At 33.2% G+C, this 22120-nt stretch overlaps 1 protein-coding gene across 1 annotated transcript in view; it reads left to right on the top strand.

Annotated features, from left to right (window-relative positions):
- The window catches only part of LOC106470426 (glutamate receptor 2-like), a 46273-nt gene that overhangs the window by 10934 nt on the left and 13219 nt on the right, over positions 1-22120 (top strand). Inside the window, exons 3-4 of the mRNA XM_022399940.1 lie at positions 14826-15060; positions 15902-16039. Coding sequence (XP_022255648.1) covers positions 14826-15060; positions 15902-16039 — 373 coding nt within the window. The remainder of the gene's footprint in view (positions 1-14825; positions 15061-15901; positions 16040-22120) is intronic.

Below are 22120 nucleotides of genomic sequence, written 5' to 3'. Positions count from 1 at the left end.
AGTAAAGATCAAAATATACAATGAAATATTAAACTTTTAAGACTTGCATGCAGGACCAGGAATGTAAGCTAAATATACTATATGATAGCGCTAATTAAGCACGTTTTTGTATTGTGCATTTATTTTTATGTTCGTTCTGTAACGATGTTTTTGTTGAATTATGTTTCGAGTGCTTTCAATGCTGTTTGTGTTGTACATAGGCGCTAGAAAGCTCTTTCAAGCACATATCTCTTTTACCGTTAAAACTTGTGTACTTAAGAATGTTCCCACCAATGATCGAAACGTCGTATCTATTCTAAAAAATAATCTTCCTTACTGTAAAAGTTGTAACTTTAAAAAAAATAAGAAATAAATCTAACCTGAAGAAAAGCGCATGAGAATTAAAGTGATGCATCAGACAATTATAATATACAACAATATTTAAACAAATGTTTGTTTCGGTGTGTTGCAACAATAAAAAAATATTTCTATTAAGGTAAATAAAATAACGACCTATATCTTCAGCTGTTGCTGTTGTTTGAAGTTAAGCACAAAGCTACACAATGAGCTATCCGTGCTCTGACCAACACGGGTATCGAAACGCGGTTTTTAGTGTAGTAGGTCCGCAGACATACTGCTGAGCCACTAGAGGCTATATCTCTAGAATGTTTCTTTATTAACTCAATACTTCGCTCTCACAGCTTCATCAGGGGCTATTAATATCATACAAGTTCACTAATCCAGTTTACCTTAATAGAAATGTCTCGTAATAAACTACAGTTTGCGTTAAATAAAGTTGAGAATAATAATACACAATTATTGACTGGTTATAAGGGCAACAAATGACTTGTTGCCCGAAATCACTAGTCAATTATTGTTTCATTCTACCCCCTCTCCTCTGTTTTTAGTTTTAAATAAACATGATTAATTAGCTCTGTCATATAGTACATTTAGCCTAAAGTACATGCAAATCTTAAATGTTTAACATTTCATTGAAGATTTTGATTTCCTTTTAAGCATCAATAATCTTTACCTGGATTATTATTGTAATTAAACAATGTTTCAGTGCCACAATACATAAAATTTCAACTCTAAGACCTATTTGCCCATACAGGTCTATACTGGTAACATGGATATGAAGGGCATAGGCTCATTATATATATATATATACACACACAGACATATATATATATATATATATACATAAGGAATAAGTAACTTAATAGAATATTTAGCCACACTTATTCAATAATTTGTTACTGAATATCAGATAGCAAATAGGACTGTATCTTCACGTGTTTACAAGATTACAATAAACGAATATAGAAGGGACTTGTATAACTTCATCATAAAATTCTCACAAGATTTCTGATGTGTTCATCACCAGTCACCCTCTGTGCAGTGTAGTATTCCTCGAATACTTTTACAGCTTCTTTGGTTATATTTTTAGAACTCTTACTGTCCTTTTCTGGAACGAAACTCTACAGCTCTTCATCTGTGAGTAACTTAAATCTTACTCCATATTTCTACATTCATTTTATGAGTTTGAGCAAATTATTTATTTAGATCTAAATGAATCAGTGTGTTTTCATTGTGCTGCAAAAAAAATATTCGTCTACAAAATTCTGCTGTAACGTTAGGAATGCGTGGCAATGATTTTGACAAATGAGCAACATTGATGCGATTTGTTACCTGGATTTTCAAGGCAACATTTACTGTGTTTCACACTATGCTTCTTCTCTAACACTGCATTGATCACTAGGACTTATACTGATATATCCATGTTTACATATTAGTCTAAATTACTAAATTCTTGACATAATCGTTATCATGAGCTTTCTAGGTATTCTAGGACTACTTTTACGAACTTACTTCATTTTAATGTCATGCACTCTCTAGCTAACATCTGAGTTAAAATATCTAATATGTAGTTTACAGCACTAGGTTTAAGCTATCTTAATAGTAAGCACTTAGTCCTATTCTGCTATACTATAATAATAAAGATTAAAGAGAAACATACCTATAACCAGATGCATCGCTAGGCTCTGGCACACGGGGTCTGTGCCCCGATTCTATCTGATAGGGCACTGAATCCCCAGTTGTTGTCTTGAAAAATCAAAATAGAAAACCATGATCGATGTCATACTGAAACGCCGAAATTTTTCGCGCCTATGGGCCCGAGCCATGAATCTTTTAGGCACCTAGCGACTTTTCTGCCTATAACCGTAGCACATTCGAAAGTTAGTCAACAGGGACAAACTGGAAACATGGACCTACGCGTTTTCTTAATATCATGAATGAATCTCCATGTAATGAACATGGAACTTACATGTTTTCATAATCTTCACGTAAAGAACACAGAGTCTACGTGTTTCTTAATATCATGAATGAAGAAACATGGTAACTATGTTTTTTTCTTAATATCTTGTATGATTTTCTATGTAAGGAACATGGAACCTACGTGTTTCATAACGTCATGAATGAATCTACACATTAAGAAACATCAAACCTAGAGCATTTCTTTAACATCATCAATGAATTTCCACGTAAATAACATGGAACTTGTGTTTTTTGTTTTCTTAACATCATGAATGACTTTCCATGTAAAGAACACGGAACCTACCTATTTTGTAACATTGTAGATTGCTGTCTGTGAAAAGAATATGAAACCTACGTGTTTTCTTAACATCTCAAATGAATCTCCCAGTAAGGAACATGGAATCTACGTGTTTTCTTATCATGAATATAATAATTTAAATAGAAGCGAAAGCAAGCCTAAACCCATTTGATGTTTGTTACTAAAAGTACTAAGTTACGATGTAGCAACACTAATTTGATAGGCTATAGGCCTATGGACTTATATAACCATATATATATATATATATGTGTGTGTGTATATCATAAAACACTAGATGCGACACACCTTAACTAAGTACGTCTTGGAAAACGTCAGCCAAACCGCCATATTAGTGTGGTCAACTTAGGGTTATCGGAGGTAAACAAATGGCAGGTTCATGGTTTTCAGAGCATACACTTTGTAATATTTCTTTGCTAATAATATTGATTATATCACGAATTTCACTATTTAGGATGGAAATAAACAAATATGATTATGACGCAAGCTGTTTTCGTATATTTAGATTATCTTAAATGTGTTAAACTGGATGTTATTTACGATATAGACCTAAACCTACAAGACCCAGAAGACTATCGACTGTATCACAATATCCCTGTGCATACATAAAACAAGGCAGCGCTTTTAAGGTAAAATATTATACAAGCACTTGAGTGTAGACAAGTAAACAAAAATTGCTTGTAATGCAGACGCTATTAGTATTATTTTTCAACTTGGTTGATGTAACTACAAAGCAAATTTCACAGGATCGTATCAAGGCTTACACCAAATAAGTAATTATCTACCCATAAACTTGGGGCTAATGTTGCAAATTATAGCTATAATTAGCCAAGCTTGCTCTAGTAATAGGGCATTGTCCTTGTTTTTCTTGTTTTTCCAAAGGAAACTCGGTATAATGCAGTTCACGTTTTTATATTTTCACTGCATGGTACATTATGGTACAAAATTAATAATAATAAAAAAGTTCAACCTGTCCGGTAGCTCAGCAGTAAATCTGAAGACTTATAACGCTCAGAGTAGGGTTTCGATACTCGCAGTGAGTACAGCATAGATAACCCGTTGAGTAGCTTTGGGCTTAACAAGAAACAAACAGACAAAAACGCTCATAATGAATCTATGTTTCAAATGGACAGCAACTGCCTATTGTAGAAACCTGCAAGTGTAGAGGACGACATTTCGAAAGTCTTCCGCCTTTCGTAAGGCAGTTTCTGTCCATTTGAAACTTAGATTCATTATGAATACTCTGCCTAAACAACCTATCAAAGAAAAACGCTCATGTTTTACTTATGAAATGTGATTCCATATTTTTTAGTCACTCGTTATATTTAAAATTACAACTAAATGTGGCATTTTAATTTTTTTTTAGAGTTGACATCACTCTGTTCTCAATTACTCTAAAGTCTAAACAGTTATTCCGATAAAGCTTGACCACGCAGGCCGAGATACAGGAAGCACAAAATATTTTTGTTTAGCCTTAGACCATAATAACTATTCACAATGCAGTTCTCTGATAGCAAGAGTGCAATGATCTACCTCTTTTAGAAAAGGTCACCATATATCAGAAAATGTGCTATGATAAGACAGTAAAGGAATAGATATACCAAAGTAGAAACTGGGCGTTGCTTTGGTATGTACCAACAACATGGAAGCCTCTTGGTTCCATTTAAACCAGACTTCATTTGGTTATCCAACAAATTAGTCCTTTAACATATGAGATACAGCAGTCGAAGAGTGCACATGTCGGTCAGCTGTCTCTGTTTGTAATGATAAACTCGCTTGATTGTGACGAATCAAATGAAATGGTATCAAAGTTGGACGATGACGAAAATTCTGTTCTACTTCACTACGATGACGAGGACGAGCTAAGAACACATACCTGGCTGTTTATGACAAGAAATATGAGGGAACACTAGATCCAGAAGTGATACTCAGTTCTGATGGTCCACGGCACTGCCAACGCTATTAACGTTATGGCAGAGATTAAATCTGAATAAAACAGCTACGATGGTCAGGTAGTCAGCAGGTTACTGATTGAGAACAAGTGGCAGTTCTTGCTTTCCAAACTTTCAAGTGATGTACACTATATTGTATATATACTACATTGGGTGATTTACACTTGATTATCAGGCTATCAAGTGATGTTCACTATGTAATATACATACTACATTGGATGATTTACACTTTATTATCAGGCTATTAAGTGATGTACACTATGTAATATATATATATATATACTACACTGGGTGATTTACACTTGATTATCAGGCTATCAAGTGATGTTCACTATGTAATATACATACTACATTGGATGATTTACACATTATTATCAGGCTATTAAGTGATGTACACTATGTAATATATATATACTACACTGGGTGATTTACACTTGATTATCAGGCTGTCAATTGATATTTACTATATATAATATATATATACTACATTGTGTGATTTATACTCGATTATCAGGCTATCAAGTGTTGCACACTATATAATATATATACTTGTGACGGATTTATCATTATATGCCCCCCCCCAGTGGCACAGAGGTATGTCTTCAGGCTTACAACACTAGAATCCGGGTTTCGATACCCGTGGTGGGCAAAGTACAGATAGCCTATTGTGTAGCTTTTTGCTTAATTAAAAACAAACAAACAAAATACTATTATATATTAATTTTAATATCGATGTTTGTTTAAATTAAATTTATACTTAGAAATGTACATAACGTATACAGTTAAATATGTGTTGCGAAACTCCCGCCTATTCTCTAAAGTTGTAGAAGATTCCCGAGTGTAAGAATCAACAATATATGTATGTACATAAACGCTAGTGTAGCTCTTTGTATTGTTACGTAATCTGAATTTTTTGAGAAATTCTCCACACGCCTATAAATATAACCAACGCGACGCGCCTAAAAAAATCAGTATATATTATTTGTTTGCTATAGTTGGTATACTATAAACCTCGGAAGCTACAATTGTGATTAACGCTTATTAATCGTAAAACTTCAGATATTTGACCAGGTACATTTATAAATTTCGAACATTATAAACCATTTAACTTTAGTGGATTCACATCGGACATTAGTACTTTTACGAAGACGTTATATAACTTCAGCGGTAAAAAACTCAAGCTCGACCTGTAATCGGCGTGTGATCAGCTACATAGAGCTAGCTAGTTTTCTATGAATTGAATTGTACCTACGTCAACTCGAAATTAACTCGTTCATTGTGAACCCTCGATAAGACATCAAGGAAATTCCAGACTCGAAACAAGACTTTATATTGCTTGTAAGTTTGTAAAACTTTTGTATATAAATCATTGTTTATGATAACTATTTGTAAATTGTATTATTGCTTGTATATTAAAATATATTTGTATAAAAAAAGAAAACTATGTGTATCAAGCTTGTTGGCAAATATCATAAATTGGATATATATCGGCATTTAGTTAACTACTAAATCTAAACTACAATTTAACTCAGTTCTAGGCTATTTGAAAATGTAATACGTAACATACTACATTGTGTGATTTACACTTGATTATCAGGCTATCAAGCGATGTTCCCCATATAGTGTATACACTGCATTGTATCATTTCTGCTTAATTATCAAGCTATCAAGTGAAATTGACTGTACAATCATGTAGGCGCTGCATTAATTTTCACTTGATTTGCTTAACGCACCGACAGTTTACACAACTGAAGATGATAATTAGGTGTTCGAAAGCATAGTCAAAACAGGTTAGCAACCTTTATTTTTTGAGCTACCGATGACTTTCTTCGAGGCGAAATGTCCAACGTTTCGCGAGAATCATTCACCTAATCTAGCAGAGTAGCAAGAGATCTATGAAGCCTATTGCCAGATTTTTTCCTAGGTTGTATATTTTTTGAAGTTGGAAGAACTCTCTCATATGCAATAATGACAATGCGAATGATTTATCTCGACTTTTGAGAACTTTAGTTGAAAGTCTTAGTCCAGCTGAATTTGGTCTGAAGTATTTATTTCTCGAGTTGACATCTGAGCCTGATTCAATCAAAGCTATATTTGCTAAGTTAGTTAAGCAACGGGCAAGATGGACGCTCTCCTGTCTGAAAGCTAATGGTGTATGTGACTACGTGTAAAAATTACTCTAGATCATTCATGAGCGTTGCACAGAATAAATGACTCAATTAGAGGAGAAGTACAATTAAACTGCGTGAGAATGAAAAGGAACCCAATATGAAGACTTTGTAGTGTGATGTTAATTGTGGGTATTGACCTGTGCAATATAACTTTAAAATGTCTGTTATTTTCATTTAAACTCTAGAGAGTAGGTTTCACTTTTGACATTGAAATTTCCAGTAGGTGTGAAGTTTCATAGCCAGATGAAAGTAATGGAGAGTAATTGAGAGAAATTGCAGTTTCACCTCTGGTCTTTAGAATAGAGCAACGTTATGTATGAGAGAAAACAAAGTTTTACCTGTTATTTTCCTGTAAGAATAGTGCGGGATATTTTGGTTTCTTAGAATCAAAATAGTTTATGCAGCACACAAATTTAGGTTGTGTACCCAGTGTTTTATTTGTTTATGATAGAATATTTTCAACAATTTAAACAGTAAATAAAAATGGCTACTCCGAACGAAAATTAAAAAAGAAAGTTTCTTTGTTTGTAATTAAGCACAAAGTTTGTTTGTTTGTTTTTAATTATGCACAAAGCTACACAAGGGCTATTTGTTCTCTGCCCACCACGTGTATCGAAACCCGGTTTCTAGCGTTGTAAGTCCGCAGACATACCTCTGTGCCACTAGGGAGCAAGCACAAAGTTGCACAAAGGGCTATTTGTGCTCTGCCCACCATGGGTATCTAAACCTGGTTTTTAGCGGTGTAAGTCCACAGACATACCGCTGTGCCAGTGGGGGAGGGGGCTAAAAAAGGAAAGAAAATAATTAAAAAACATGAGACATTCAATCTAACAAGAAACCACAAGGCAACAAACAAACAAAACTTTATCACAAACACTATACCTTTTATTCTTGTTGGCATATGGAAACGTATCATCAAAAAAGCACAACATTAACATCAACTACTTAATCATGCATGCTCAGCATGGTCAGGTGGTTAGGGCGCTCGACTCGCAATTTCAGGGACGTGGGTCCCACCAAACATGCTCGTCCTTTTAGCCGTGGTGGCGTTATAATATAACGGTCAATCCCACTATTTATTAGTAAAAGTGTAGCCCAAGAGTTGGTGGGTGGTGATGACTAGCTGCCATCCATCTAGTCTTTCCCTGCTAAATTAGGGACGGTTAGCGCAGATAGCCCTCGTGTAACATTGCGCAAAATTCAAAACTTTAATCATACATAAAACAGAAATAAAAATATAGAACATCGTTGGAAGTTATTCCAAGGAAAAGGACAACAAAATAATAATATATATATGAAATCCAATGCGACACATGTGAACGATTTATTTTGGTAAAACTGGAAGAGAACTGAAAACTGTCCTATGATTTTTGAACACTTAAAAGAAACTAAACACTCGATACTTCCTCCCAAAAATTATTGAATTCTTGGAACAGAAACTGGTACAAAAAGAGCAAAAACTCCAGAAACTATATTGATCATTAAATCTAAAAAATGTGAATGAATATAGCGGAACTCCTCTCTATCTCTTATTCGTGATGGTCATATAATGCCACATTAATTCTTTATTTTTATGTGTGTGTGTTTTCTATTCGAGTCAAAGGTTAAAATTATTTTCCTAGCCCGCTACCAAGCATCATGAATAATTCCTATATAAACAAGATATTTCACTGGAGATGATTTCTATATAGAATACTTTGCAAAGGATCTTTCTCAGTACTAGTTGGAGTAATAGTAGTATCCTTGTTTAAAAAAAAACAACTGTTAATGTTGATATTTGCAGAGTAATGAATTAATTACATCTAAGTCGAAGTGTTAATTAGTTTGTTTCTCTACGTAAGAATTATTAAATACATAGATTTTCGAACAACAATATCAATGTAGGTAAGTTAAAATAACATGAAACTTAATTTGTTGTCAGAACGATACACATGGTAATAAAAGGCTCGTAATTTCAGAATGTATTGCATTTCATGGAACCGTTCGATAAGATACAAAAACAGGAAACTCCAATGGACTACTAGACACAAAAGCATACAAGCAAGTCACATCGTTATAAAACTAATTTATTACAATAGTATAGAACAGATATAATCGTCTTCCGCATGACGTGGTCCAATAGTTCACGTGTCCGGCTGTAGATTGAAGAGTTAAAGGTTGTGGTTATCACGACGCTAAATAGCCTCAACACTTTAGTCTGCAGGCTAACTATACAAGTAACAATTAATCTCGTTATTCGGCTGGACAAAGCCCCTGTGGCAGTGAGGGCTGTCGTCCGGCTGCCCTATCTTTGGTCAGTAGCTCCAAATGAGGGACGACTGTATCTGAATTACAGGTGTATCTGACCTGGTCACTTAGCAATGATACGCATAAGGTCCTGTTCAGGTTGAAAATTCAAATGCGTAGTTTTCTGCGTCGCATTCTCACACCCATCTTTGAATGATCAACATTAATTTTAGAAGTAGATCTTCCTACCGCATTCATTTATCAATAAAGAATTCCCCATGACAAAAACAAACAAACAGAAAACCGGTTAGTTTGTTTGTTTTGCTATAGCGCAAAGCTACGCAAAGGGTTTTCTACACTCTGTTTAGAACTGGGAATCGAACCCAGAATTTCAGAATTGTAAGGCTTTAAACTTACCGCTGACCATTGGAAGACAAAACTGTTAGTAAAAATTAAACTTGTTGTGACACATGGTAATGATTTATTCTCCTCTGAAAGTCGTCGTTTTGTCCATATGTATGATTATCATTAACCTTCACATTATTTTTAACTCATTGTTAATGTAGAAAAAATAGTAAAATTAAGAAAACAGATTGAGGATATAGTGTACTTTATAGCTAACAAATTTTGCCTTCTTTATTGTATTATATGGTAATATCCACAAACTAACAAGTTATTTTAAAGCTATAAATATGTCATTAGCTCTAAAATTGCGTGCTGTTTCTTTGCACGACATGTTTGACTGCATGTCGTTTTAATTCATACACGAAATTTCAAGTATGGGTTTTTCGATGTTCACAATACATTAGCATTGCCTAAATACACACCTGTACTGACAGAAGTGTGTTTTCTCTAAAATATGCTTTATATATTATTTGTCCATCAACAACATATAATCTAAGGCAAGATTTAATCGGGCAAAACTCTACAGTTTTATTGACAGCCTAAATATTTTCCTAACCGAAACTGTTAGATCTAATTGACTGACGTTAAGAGTACTCCCATTGGGCGACTCTGAGCAAGTGTGGGTAGTGTATATATAGCTTTGATTCAAAGTTAAGTCACGGGTTCAATCATGCTGAAGAAACTTGTTTTAGCATATTTCTTAAATGTCTATTTGTACTCATGTTTTGCGAAGTCCACAGAATATGCCAATCCAATATGTCATCCTCATCATTTAAGTGAAGTTGTCAGAGATATTGTAAAACGGCTTCATATTCGACATATTGATGTTATTCATTCTAGAAAAGATAAGTGTAGCTTTTTGATTGTTACATATTTATTATTATTTCAGCTTTAAAATCTTAAGCTGAATTTACTTTTTTTCCACGTAACAGTATAAAATTAAAAATAGAATGTAGAATTATGGACCGCTGAAAATGAAAATGTGATATAATACGTCACCAGTTTTTAAGCTAGCTTATGTTTTTAAGCTAATTGTAAGTATACGTTTAAAGCTTTCTTATTAATGTTTAACTTACTTACACGTGTAAAGGCTGGTTGGAAATATCTTTAAGTTGCGTTGCTGTTGTACGAAATATTACAGACATGGGAACTATTTTGTAAGGCGAGTTCCTCAAAAGAAATATGTAGAAGGACAACAATCTACCAAAATCAAACGCTTAAAACGTTGTTTTCAAGATATTGTATAGGCAATGGAAAGAAGCTAATATGTTTCATCACTAGCTATTTACTATAAACATTTCCTCGAAGTGAACAAAAAACCATCATTATGTCTCTTCTATTTATTTGTTTCCTTTCAGGAGATTTAAGAGGATGCAGTTTTAGCATTCTATGTTAATATAGCATAGAATATCTCCTTTTTTTAAATGTTATAAAATCATTCGGAAACATAAGTTCTATGTGAACATAAAATATAATTTTTTTGTATGTTATAACACATGCTTGGAAATTAAATACTGATAGATCAACATAAAACTACTATAAACGTACAACAGAACAATATTAAATTTCTCTAGTTTATTATTAGTCTGGATTTCACTGAGTATGTAACATCGACACACATATATATATATATATATTTACAACGAGCCCATTATTCACCCAAGAGAAGAAACGCAAGCCCGGCATGGCCAGATGGTTCAGGCGCTCGACTCGCAATCTGAGGGTCGAGGGTTCGAATCCCCATCCCACCAAATATGTTCGCCCTTTCAGCCGTGGGGCGTTATAATGTTACGGTCATTCCCACTATTCGTTGGTAAAAGAGTAGCCCAAGAGTTGGCGGTGGGTGGTGATGACTAGCTGCCTTCCCTGTAGTCTTACACTGTTAAATTAGGGACGGCTAGCGCAGATAGCCCTCATGTAGCTTTGCGCGAAATTAAAAAAACAAAAACAAACAAGAAACGCAATATTTATGGAATAATTTCTAGTTGATATTTAGTTAAATATGCTTCACAGAGTGCAAGAAATTTCAATGATATATTCATAACTTTCAAAATGTCTCCAAAGCTCTAAGTTCTTAGTACAACAGATACGCGCTTTAGAAGTGAAGCTATGGACAACTAATATTTTTACATATTAATTTTTACTTTGATACTTGTTCACCACTCTTCCAAAAAATAAACTGCTGTCAAAGACTGTGCACTTAGCCTATACAATATATGTGTATGTTCTATAGCAAAACCACATTGAGCTGACTGCTGTGTCCACCGCGAGGAATCAAACCCGGTATTTTAACATTGCAAGTCCGTAGCCTTACAGCTGTCCCACTGAGGAATTGTAAATATGATCAAAATGCAACGAGTCGAATTTAAGATCTTTCATTTATAGCGACATTAAAGTGTGTTACATGAACGCTGTTTACAATGCAGCCAACAGATGCGAGGTAGATGTCTAAAAATTTGATATACACTTGAGAGAAGGAGTATAAAACAACTGACTTTCTTGTTCTTCCTTTCTTTTGCTGTAAGTATGAAATGTTAAAAAATAAAAGTTTAAAAAATCATATCACTGGGTTTGTATTGTTTGTTTGTTTTTAATGATGCACAAAGCTACACAAGGGCTATCTGTGCTCTGCCCACCACGGGTATCGAAACCCGGTTTCTAGCGTTGTAAGTCCGCAGACATACCTCTGTGCCACTGGGGGGCCTGGATTTGTAACTAGAAAGTATTTCAAATTATCCTATCGTCCATACTTAGAAATATTTCAATTATGTCTTAAAAATATATAAATGGATTAGCATATTTCATTAATATATGCGAAACATTGTACCTCAATCAAAAATAGAAAATATTATATTTAATAAAAATAAAAAAGACATTGGTTTAAAGAGAATTATCAAGATGTAAAAAAAATCCCTATGATGTAAAGAAATATTTCATAATATTTATTTCTAAATGCACATTCGTTCAGGTCAGTTTGGCTATTTCAAGTCTAGTAAATAAAGCAAATATAATGTATCTTAAAAATCAGTAATGTTTCACAGTGTACGCAAGATAGCTGTCTTTAGGAGTGAAATAATAGGAATCTGTGCTTGTTTTAGTAAATATCAATGTATAATAAAGAAAATGATGTGCTTCTAAATGGCAAGTTCATGAATACATTAATTTGTAATGAAAATTCTTCAAATCGGATTTCAATGTATAATAACATTTAAAATAGTAAAAGTTTTGTTTAGTTACTTCCAGATCTCAAAATAATATTAGGAAATTAACGAAAGTAGTAACAGCCAATAAAAATAAATAGATAAATAATAAAGTAAATAATGATTATAAAAATGTTGCAGTATTGTCCTACCTAAATTAAGCCTAACAGACTAAATTTTGAAAATATCCGAGGACTTGCTTTAACTTGGGAAGATTATTAGGCCATAAAGCATCAAGAACATAACAGTGTCATCTATATGCAGCTTCAGTATGACTGAAAAACTAAGAAATTCTAAGGGGTATAAAAATGCTAGTTGTTTAACTTTTAAGTTTCAATTTTTAACTCAAAATTTAAAACTCAACTAATTTTTATTTAAGAGTTTTCAGTTGCTTGAGAGAGGTCGATGTTTTGACAATGAAATATAATGAATATATATTTCGGCACTTTTTGTACGTAATATCCAATCCTCTACAAAAAAAAAAAACTTACTGGCCAACCCAGTCTTAGACACACCAGGAGGCCTAAGTAACTTACAGAGTTTTGATGCTATAGAGTGAAACTGTCGGTGGGTTATGTTGCTTCTTATAGCATTTCTAAAAGTATACACAGCATACTGATACCCATTGTATGCTCAAGATACTGATAACTGTAAATTTATGTTTATTAATATGGCACTTATAAGATTATACTCAGTAAAATGTCACCGATTAAATTATGCTCCGTGGATGACATTTATGACTTCATGCTCACTGTAATGAAACTTTTAAACATATTTCCATTACGATGATGCGTAATAGTTTGGGTTCAAAACAAGGACACAAGTTTACTTTAATGTTTCATGAGTTTCGACTTGAGGCCTTTTTTTTCAGATCTAAACACTTACAAAAGTAATGCCAACAAAAGCTTTGGATAAACAGTTTCTTAAGAATGCAAGAAAGTTGGATTTTCTTATCTGGAGCTTTAAAATAATTAATGAAATACATATTGATAAGGCGAAGTAATTATATGGTTTTTCTCTTCTGCAACACAAGGAACTGAGCTCGTAATACAGAAACTTCATGAAGGAGGAGTAACGACATCGTTGTTTGCTTTGAATTTTTCCGATTCTCTGGTTCCACCTCAACACTCAGGTCTCTACCTGCCAAATAAGAAAGTAGTTTTGGGAATTTTTGACAAGATAACAAATTCTGAAGCGTTGAAAGAGGTAAAAATGTTTCGAAATATTTAACAGTATGAAAATGCATTAATGTTTGTAAACGAGAAAATTAGAATATAAGGAACACCCAATCACCTGGAATATGCATTTATAGTTGCCATATCAGAAAGATTTATATAAATATTACAATTAACACACTAGAAATCTGGAAGAAAAAACTATATCTAACATTAGAATACTAGAAAACACATAACATGAACACACTAGAAAGTTAGAATATATATTACAACATACCCAAAACTGGAAAATACGCTACATACAATATACTATAATATATTAAATTCAAGAAATTGGAAGTTGGATAATATATTACAGTCAACAAACTAAGAGTTAAAACATTAAAGTCAGCACTATTAAATTCAACACAATGAAAGTTAGAAACATATTAAATTCAACACAATGAAAGTTAGAAAACATATTAAATTCAACACAATGAAAGTTAGAAAACATATTACAATCAGCACTAGAATATATTACATTATAGTCAGTAAATTAGAAATTTTGAAAACATCACAGTAAGCACAAGAATATTGGAAAAACGTTACAGTAATCATTAGAATATTGGAAGATAAATCACAGTCAATGCATAAAAATATGGAAAATATATATTACACTCAATGGACTAAGATATATTACATTCATCGTGTTATTCTCAATAAACCGAAATTCAAACATTTCACAGTCAAGATTTGATAAAGTTGAAAGTTGTACATCCCAATACTTAAAAAAAAAGCATGAAAAGAAAACTTTAAATTTGTGTTTTGAAAATACGATTTTTATTACGAGTCTTCCAAGATCTTCAAATCAAGTCATCTGGAGTAAGTTTATATGAAGATACGTCACTTCATTGTTAATAGGTTTATTTAATTATTATCATTCATAATTATTTTTCACTAAGTCAAACATAATACCTCGAGCGGGGCGGAGAATTGATCAGTTCTAGAACACCCCGGGTATTAAAGCCTAAATACCTTTCATTAGTTCAGAAAATTTGGTTAAAGATTAACATTTTACTGAACTTATTGAATGTTGTAACTAGTGTACGACTTCGTAAAATAATTGCTTCAACTAGTGTACGACTTCGTGAAATAATTGCTTCAACTAGTGTACGACTTCGTGAAATAATTGCTTCAACTAGTGTACGACTTCGTGAAATAATTGCTTCAACCAGTGTACGACTTCGTGAAATAATTGCTTCCACTAGTGTACGACTTCGTGAAATAATTGCTTCAACTAGTGTACGACTTCGTAAAATAATTGCGCCAATAAATTTGGTAGTATAATGTTTTCCTTTACTCCTATGCACAAAAGCTTCATCACTATACATGAGATCTCCTAAAAGTTCTTATACAGATTGAAAATTAGCAGTTTTCAGATTTTATTAGAATTATCTAACTTTCAAATTTGAATACATTTTATGGATTATTATTAATTTAAGAATGAAGAAAATAGCATATTTCTATAATAAGATGTCTCTCGAAATATATATTATGTTTAAAGTTTTCTTTTTTTCCATGCTAAAGATTGTATTAATTTCCATAACATTTTAAAAGACCAGCGATTGACCTGTCGTGCTAATTAGTTCAAATATAATATAGACGAATCTATTAGCTCTTATTTTGGGACATCATCATTCTACTCTCCAACACACTTTTAAATAAAGTTGTTAATGTAAGTTTAAAAACTCTAAGTATAATAAACGCGGGCAAATGGTTAGCGTGCCGGACTGTGAACCCGGGGTTTCGCGGTCCGCGCCTCATTACCATCTTATATAAAAAAACAAATCATTAAGGAGCCGTTGGTGCGTAATGAGAGTAACTATCACTATTCGGTTAGAGTAACTCACAGGTTGGTAGTGTATTGACTTCAAAATTAGGGACAGTGCGTATTTCAACAACTAAATCAACTATGAGAATGCGTATTAAAAGCTCAATTGTGCAATATCGTAACTAACTACAGACTTTATAATTTCGATTTTCAACATCTTAGACGTCAAAATACATGTTATTAGGCTTATAAATGAAGATTTACAAGTTAAACTTATGAAATACGGACTTATGTATTCATATCTGTAGTGACTTATAATTTTTCTCTCTCTTAACTCAATTTTAACAGCTGAAAAAGAAGTCCATCTTGTCGGGTAAAACAAAGCTGGTGCTCGTTGTTAAAGAAGATTTAAGAAAAGACATTATGGACACTGTAACAGAAGGAGACAAGCTTCTTTTAATAACAGAAAAATCACAAAATAAATCAGTAAGTGAATCAAACACTCTCAGTTTTCAAAATAAATCTTTATAAAAGTAGAGCCACTAAAGTGCATTTATTGTTAAGCACAAAGCTACACAATTGGCTGTCTGTGTTATGACCAACACGGGTATCGAATCTGGTTTTTAGCGTTATAAGTCCGTAGATTTACAGTTGTGTCACTGGAGGCGCCACCTAACGAAAAACTAAATATTTAAGCAAGATCGCAAGCACTACTAATAAATTAATGCATCTTTACTAGTCTAGTGCTGCATAAATTACGGTACTAACTTAATATCCTAATTTATAATTAAGAATGTATCCCTTCTTACGTTATGAGCTCATTTAAACCGAGGTGCACATATGATATGACGATAGCGTTTACTTGTATCTGGAAACTTATCATGACATAGACAATATTTATAGCAGTGTATTTATATCTATTTATCTATATCTCAACACATTGAGTTATTTCAATATTTGTTAGAATCTGAACACCATACATGTTTTGAAATTTCCTTATATTTTCCAACTTTATGCTTATAGGTATTGTTTCTTTTTACATTTTCCGTTTTAAAATTCAAACACTTTATTATGTTTCTGTATATTTCAGGTGTATGATTTAATGGTTAGGGCACTCGACTCGCAACCCATGGGTCGCGTGACCAAAATCCGGCGCTGAACAGGCTCTTCCTTTCAGTTACGGGGGTTTTATTATATGACGGTTAATCCCGCTATTCGTTGGGAAAGGACAGCCTAATAGTTGTCGGTGGGTGTTACCGACCGGTTGTCTTCTCTGTGGTCGGCAATAAAAAATTGCCTTAGCAGCTTTGTCATAAACAAACAAACAAACAAGGGTACTTAAACACATATTTTCTAGTGAAAAATTTAACGTAGTTGAATAGATTCGGGTTTCTATTTCACCGTTATATCTTCAAAACCACGCAGCAAAGACGTTTAATCTTACAGTATATTTAAGGACTTAAAAACATTTAATTTGTAACATTTCTAATACAGTACAAATGACACAGAGAAAATTCGGAAGAAGTTTGATGAAATATCACAATGAGCATTATAAACATCGAGCTAACATTAGAACCAACATGAGTGAAATTAATATAAAATGCTTAAAACCATTGGCGTTCCTACTGTGCTACCTTAAAATGACATATGCTAGGACACCTAGTTTGTAATTATCATTAAAGAGCAGTAAAAACTTTACAGTTTTATATGGCCACTTTGTTGCTTACCATTGTATACAAATAGTGGTAATTACCCAGCTTGTATAAATCTATTTCTTAGATGGCGCGGTGGCGTTTCTAGGGGGAAGGTAAGAAGGGTCAAAGTTAGTTTGGGGGCAGTAAGCCCCACATTAAAAAAACTTCCATATCAATGGGAGTTAGAGTGTAGAGAGAATCTAAACATATAAAAGATTATATCCTGATATCTAAGCTGAGGGAATTTCTCCCCGCCACCTTGGTGGACACGCCCCTGTATTAGTGAGTGCTTGTGTAATGCATTTCAGACTTAAAATTATAATTTTTACATATATGCAGAATTTACGAGCAAATGCTATAACATGATGTGTGTTAATTGTTAATTTAAGAGCATGTAATGTATTCTATAGTTTGCATAAAATGTGTCACGCAATAGCTGTCAGTACGTAAAGCAAGTTTCGATCTGGTATTAGAAGTATCGCACATGTCATAAAAATAATTTCTCACATATTGGTTTATAAGGTGAATACTCATATGCTGAAGTAAGTGTAAGCTTTATAATTGTAAGTAATAATTCACGCTTTAAACGTTAATTTGATAAATCAATAATTGCTAGCACAGCCAATGTCAGTATTCACACAAAAACTTGCATTGTAACAACTTCTTTTACACAGGCATGCATTTTATTTATATGTTGCTTTTAATTATTATTGTTATTTCCTTAACATAATAGTGATATTTTAGAAAGCTTTCAATTGCTGGTGATTTAATATTCAACGCTATATTACTTTTATATTACTGTATATTACTTTTGATTGACTTAGCAGCAAAAATTCGAGGAAATGCTGGTTGGTACTGACTTCACCATTTTCAGTTACAAATCCCTCAGTAGCTTTGACAAACCGAATTGCCATTTCGTCTATTCTATCTAACGTATGTCACAAATACAGTCAAACAAAACCGAACAATACTTGACATTTCTAGCAACATTCAACACATGAGTCTGAGTCTTGTTGGTCAAGAAATGAACCAGCTTATTCTAAAATATCTTTCCAAGATAGTGCTTATGATTTTCCTGAGTGACATTCTTTCTATGATTCTTTCATAATAAGCTCAAATATGGTCAAATACTTAACGTACATAGGAAATTGCCACGTGAAAAGCTGTTCATGACTTCCTTGAAGACCAGTATTTTAAGTTCTATGAACTCTTATCAATTAAGTCGATAAGTCTTTCAAATACAATTCGGTAATATTTCACCATTAAATTTATTAAGCGTAAATTTCCATGTTAATTGTTTGGATCATTTTCAATCGATTCTAATTCTTCTCGGTGATTAAATGCCTCTTGATGTTTTGCTGACTTTACATCTTGACTTAAAAGAACTGCCAATTTTTCCAGGCTTTTGTTCTGTTTGACAGCAGTGAAAAGTCAACTGTTGTGCTGAAGATCTTGCAGTTAAAATAAATCATTAATAGCTTGTAACCGAGTATTGAACTTATTGTGTTGTTATTTCTGCTATATTTTCATTTCATTCTTTGGGAAAGTCAAGTGTCTGCAGTCGTATTGAATCCATTTGACCAATAACTTTTGAGTAAATTCTTAGCCATTTAACTCGATCACCCACATCGAATGCATATGTATTTTAGTTTTCTCTACATTTATGTTTTTAGAATTGTTCGAATCACAAATTTTTGATGCCGTTATATTTATTAATTCCAGTACTAGTAGGCGTGAACTAGTATTTAATTTGCTCCAATGTGAATCCGAAGATAATGTTTTGTTGCTTGTTGTCGCAAAATCATACCCATGTATAGAATCCTGTATGGATGCACTATAGGAGTAACAGTTAAATCTCATTATTTTATCAGACAAGCGCAGTGCAAGAGTTGGGAGTGAGTGCTATTGACCAGCTGCTTTCCTCTAGCTTACAAGTTTATATTAGGGATGACTATGGACAAATGGTCCTTTGTGAAACCTTCGCATTTCTTATACAGAAAAGTAGTTTCTTGACGTGTTTGTTCTAATTGTAAATTCTTCACTTTCTTTGTCGCACTACAAAAACTTAAAAGGAACACATTTTAGTATTCAGAAAGCTGTCTACTTTTCTTTTCATATACTGAGCACCAGAAAAAAAAAGATGCCTTCATTGGCAATGTTTCTCTTTAGTTTATTGTTTAATTAGTTTCGAGTTATCATTGTTTCATTTATCACTTTCTTAATTACCTTGTATTTTTTTACAAACTTTCATACACTTAAAAAATAACTTTCTAATATTTTTTCTGTACATTGTCTAAAAAACAAAACAAGAACTAAAATTCTGTCTTTTCACGATATACTTTTACTGTATATGAAGGGTAACTAGACCATCCACCCCTTTCACTTATTGGCTACAAGAGAGTTAATTATGAAAACTTTTAAGTTAAACTAATGAGTAATATAATAATTTGTCAACTACATTATATCTGCTATATCTAGTATCGGCCCAATACCAAGGGCCGCTGGGATAGGACAGAAACAGTAGAGGTCGAGACACTACAGTAGAGGTCGAGACACTATTCACATTAAACAACAATTCTTTCGACATTAACTAGATTAATTGTTAACAATGTTATGTAAATCCTTACACCTCAGAATTAGGTTTATTACTTCCAATACCATCAAAATATTTATTAACTAGCTGGAGGACCCATCTCCTGGACGGAAGCTATAAATTCATGATTAATGAAAGGTTATCTGAGGACAGAAAAAGTTGCTTCCCTTATATGTAATTGTAAAAAAAACGAAGAAAACGCCCATAAAAACAGCTAAACACAAGATGTGAAACCGCAAATTTGCATGTATCTTCCCATGGATTCAACAAATCTTCATGCCAACTTGGGTGAAGATCCATCAAAAGGGGGGAGAAGTAGTGATAAAAAACGTCCATAAGAGCCGCAAAAAGCAAAATACAAAACTGAAAATTGTATGTATCTCCCCATGGACCCATTGAACTTCCATACCGAATTTGGTGAAGATCCATCCAGAGGAGGTTAGGTAGTAGTAAAAAACAAATAAAAAACGTCCATAAAATTGCAAAACGCAAAATGATAAACTGAAAATTTGTATGTATCTCTCTATGGACTCAAGGAACCTCCATACCAAATTTGGTGAAGAACCATCTACGGGGGCAAAGTAGTAGTAAAAGAGTCAAAAACGCCCATAAAAACCGCAAAATGTAAAATGCAAAACTGTACATTTGTATGTACCCCCGCTTGAACCTAATTAACCTCAATACCAATTTTCGTGAAGATCCATCCACACCCTGAGAAGCAGTTACATGGACATACAACATACAGTACTATTATATTTATATAGATTTTAACACCAGACTGCTTATTGTTAATATTATTGAATCATTTATTTTAATTGACTTAACATTATTCATCTTTCATAAGAACAGGCGAACAAGTAAACTAGTCTTTTTGATTCCGATGAGTTAACGGAATACTATATTAGTTATTTCAAGAACTTATAAGTGAAAGCAAAGGAGAATGTAATAATATGTCACCCATATTATATCTATATACGAGTGCTGATGAGGCCTTTTGCCCAATATGAAGCTCATAAGACTGGTTGAGATACAACATACATAGTAGTGTATATGCTCACGACCTTGGCAAATTAATTAATCAGCAAAAGTATTTGTCTTTTGCATCTGTGGTACAGGATGTTATCATTTGTTAATTCCTCCCTGAGTTAATATGTAAAATGTTCGAAATTTCTGTTTTTCTTTCAGTTCAATTTGGACACAGAAAGTCGTTCAAGTAAACGCATCCCTTTTTCTAGCTGTGTCAATGACTTGCTTCATTAATTATTTATCCGTTAACCAAGTCCTTTGCAGGAAAAATAGCTCGTGACATCCCAGATATAAATACTATATTTTCTGTTGGCGAATCGGAAAGTGGTCTGGGGCTGCAACGCCCTAGCTCTTAAATAGAGTGAATAAAGGTCACGTGAACGATGAGCATTCCGTAAGCAAGCTGGCTATTTGTGTATTATTGCTGTTTTGTATTTGAAGCAAGTACTTCCTTTGTTAAATGATTCTTTTCTTTACGATTTTTCAACTTTAGACTTTATTTACATTTAACGTTTCGTTGTTTTTAACTTAGCAGAGTTAATTTTAATCTTTAGTTCAACATTCTTTTGAGCTTATAGAGAGGGCTTGCACTAGACTGATTGGAGAGATTTATTAACTTTTTTTCATTTCTCTTACCAATTGAACAAACGTATCAGAAACACTTGCCCTTATTATATTTATGGTGTAGTTTATTTATCTGTGCTTGTATTTTGTGATTAAAGGTTGTTGTGTGTTGCTTAATTTCTTATCACAAACTTGGTCAGAATTCAAAGAGGGAGACACACAAACACACTCTGTAGTTTGGTATTTTCCGAACCAAATCAGACCTTCAGTTAGCTGGCCCTCAGCGTGTCATCCGCGTGCCAGAAAATACCACAATTCACATCTACCTTGCCGCCCTAGGCTGTTGCCTATTTTGCTTAAACAATAACGACAGTACTGACTGTGGCTTTTAAATAAACTAATACTCCATTGGGTTCTGAAATTTTGTCATTTCTGATAAATCTTTCAGAATAGGTTTGCATACAACTAAAATATTGAAATATAATAACTGGATATCGATATTTTCAAATTCCGCAGAATATTGTACTCATATCAAAATATCGAATCCCTACTCAAAGATCAACTGGAAATGTTTACAGTGTGCCTTGTACAATAGTTCGAAGAGTATACTGTTGTGATACAGGAAGGGCTTATATGACTAGAATTCAAAAACCCAAAAAAAGTATTAAATTATAACCAAAGAGACAAACA

This window comes from Limulus polyphemus, unplaced genomic scaffold (assembly GCF_000517525.1).
Source record: "Limulus polyphemus unplaced genomic scaffold, Limulus_polyphemus-2.1.2 Scaffold105, whole genome shotgun sequence".
In the NCBI taxonomy this organism is placed as follows: domain Eukaryota; kingdom Metazoa; phylum Arthropoda; class Merostomata; order Xiphosura; family Limulidae; genus Limulus; species Limulus polyphemus.
This window is presented reverse-complemented; position numbering and strand designations above follow the sequence as displayed.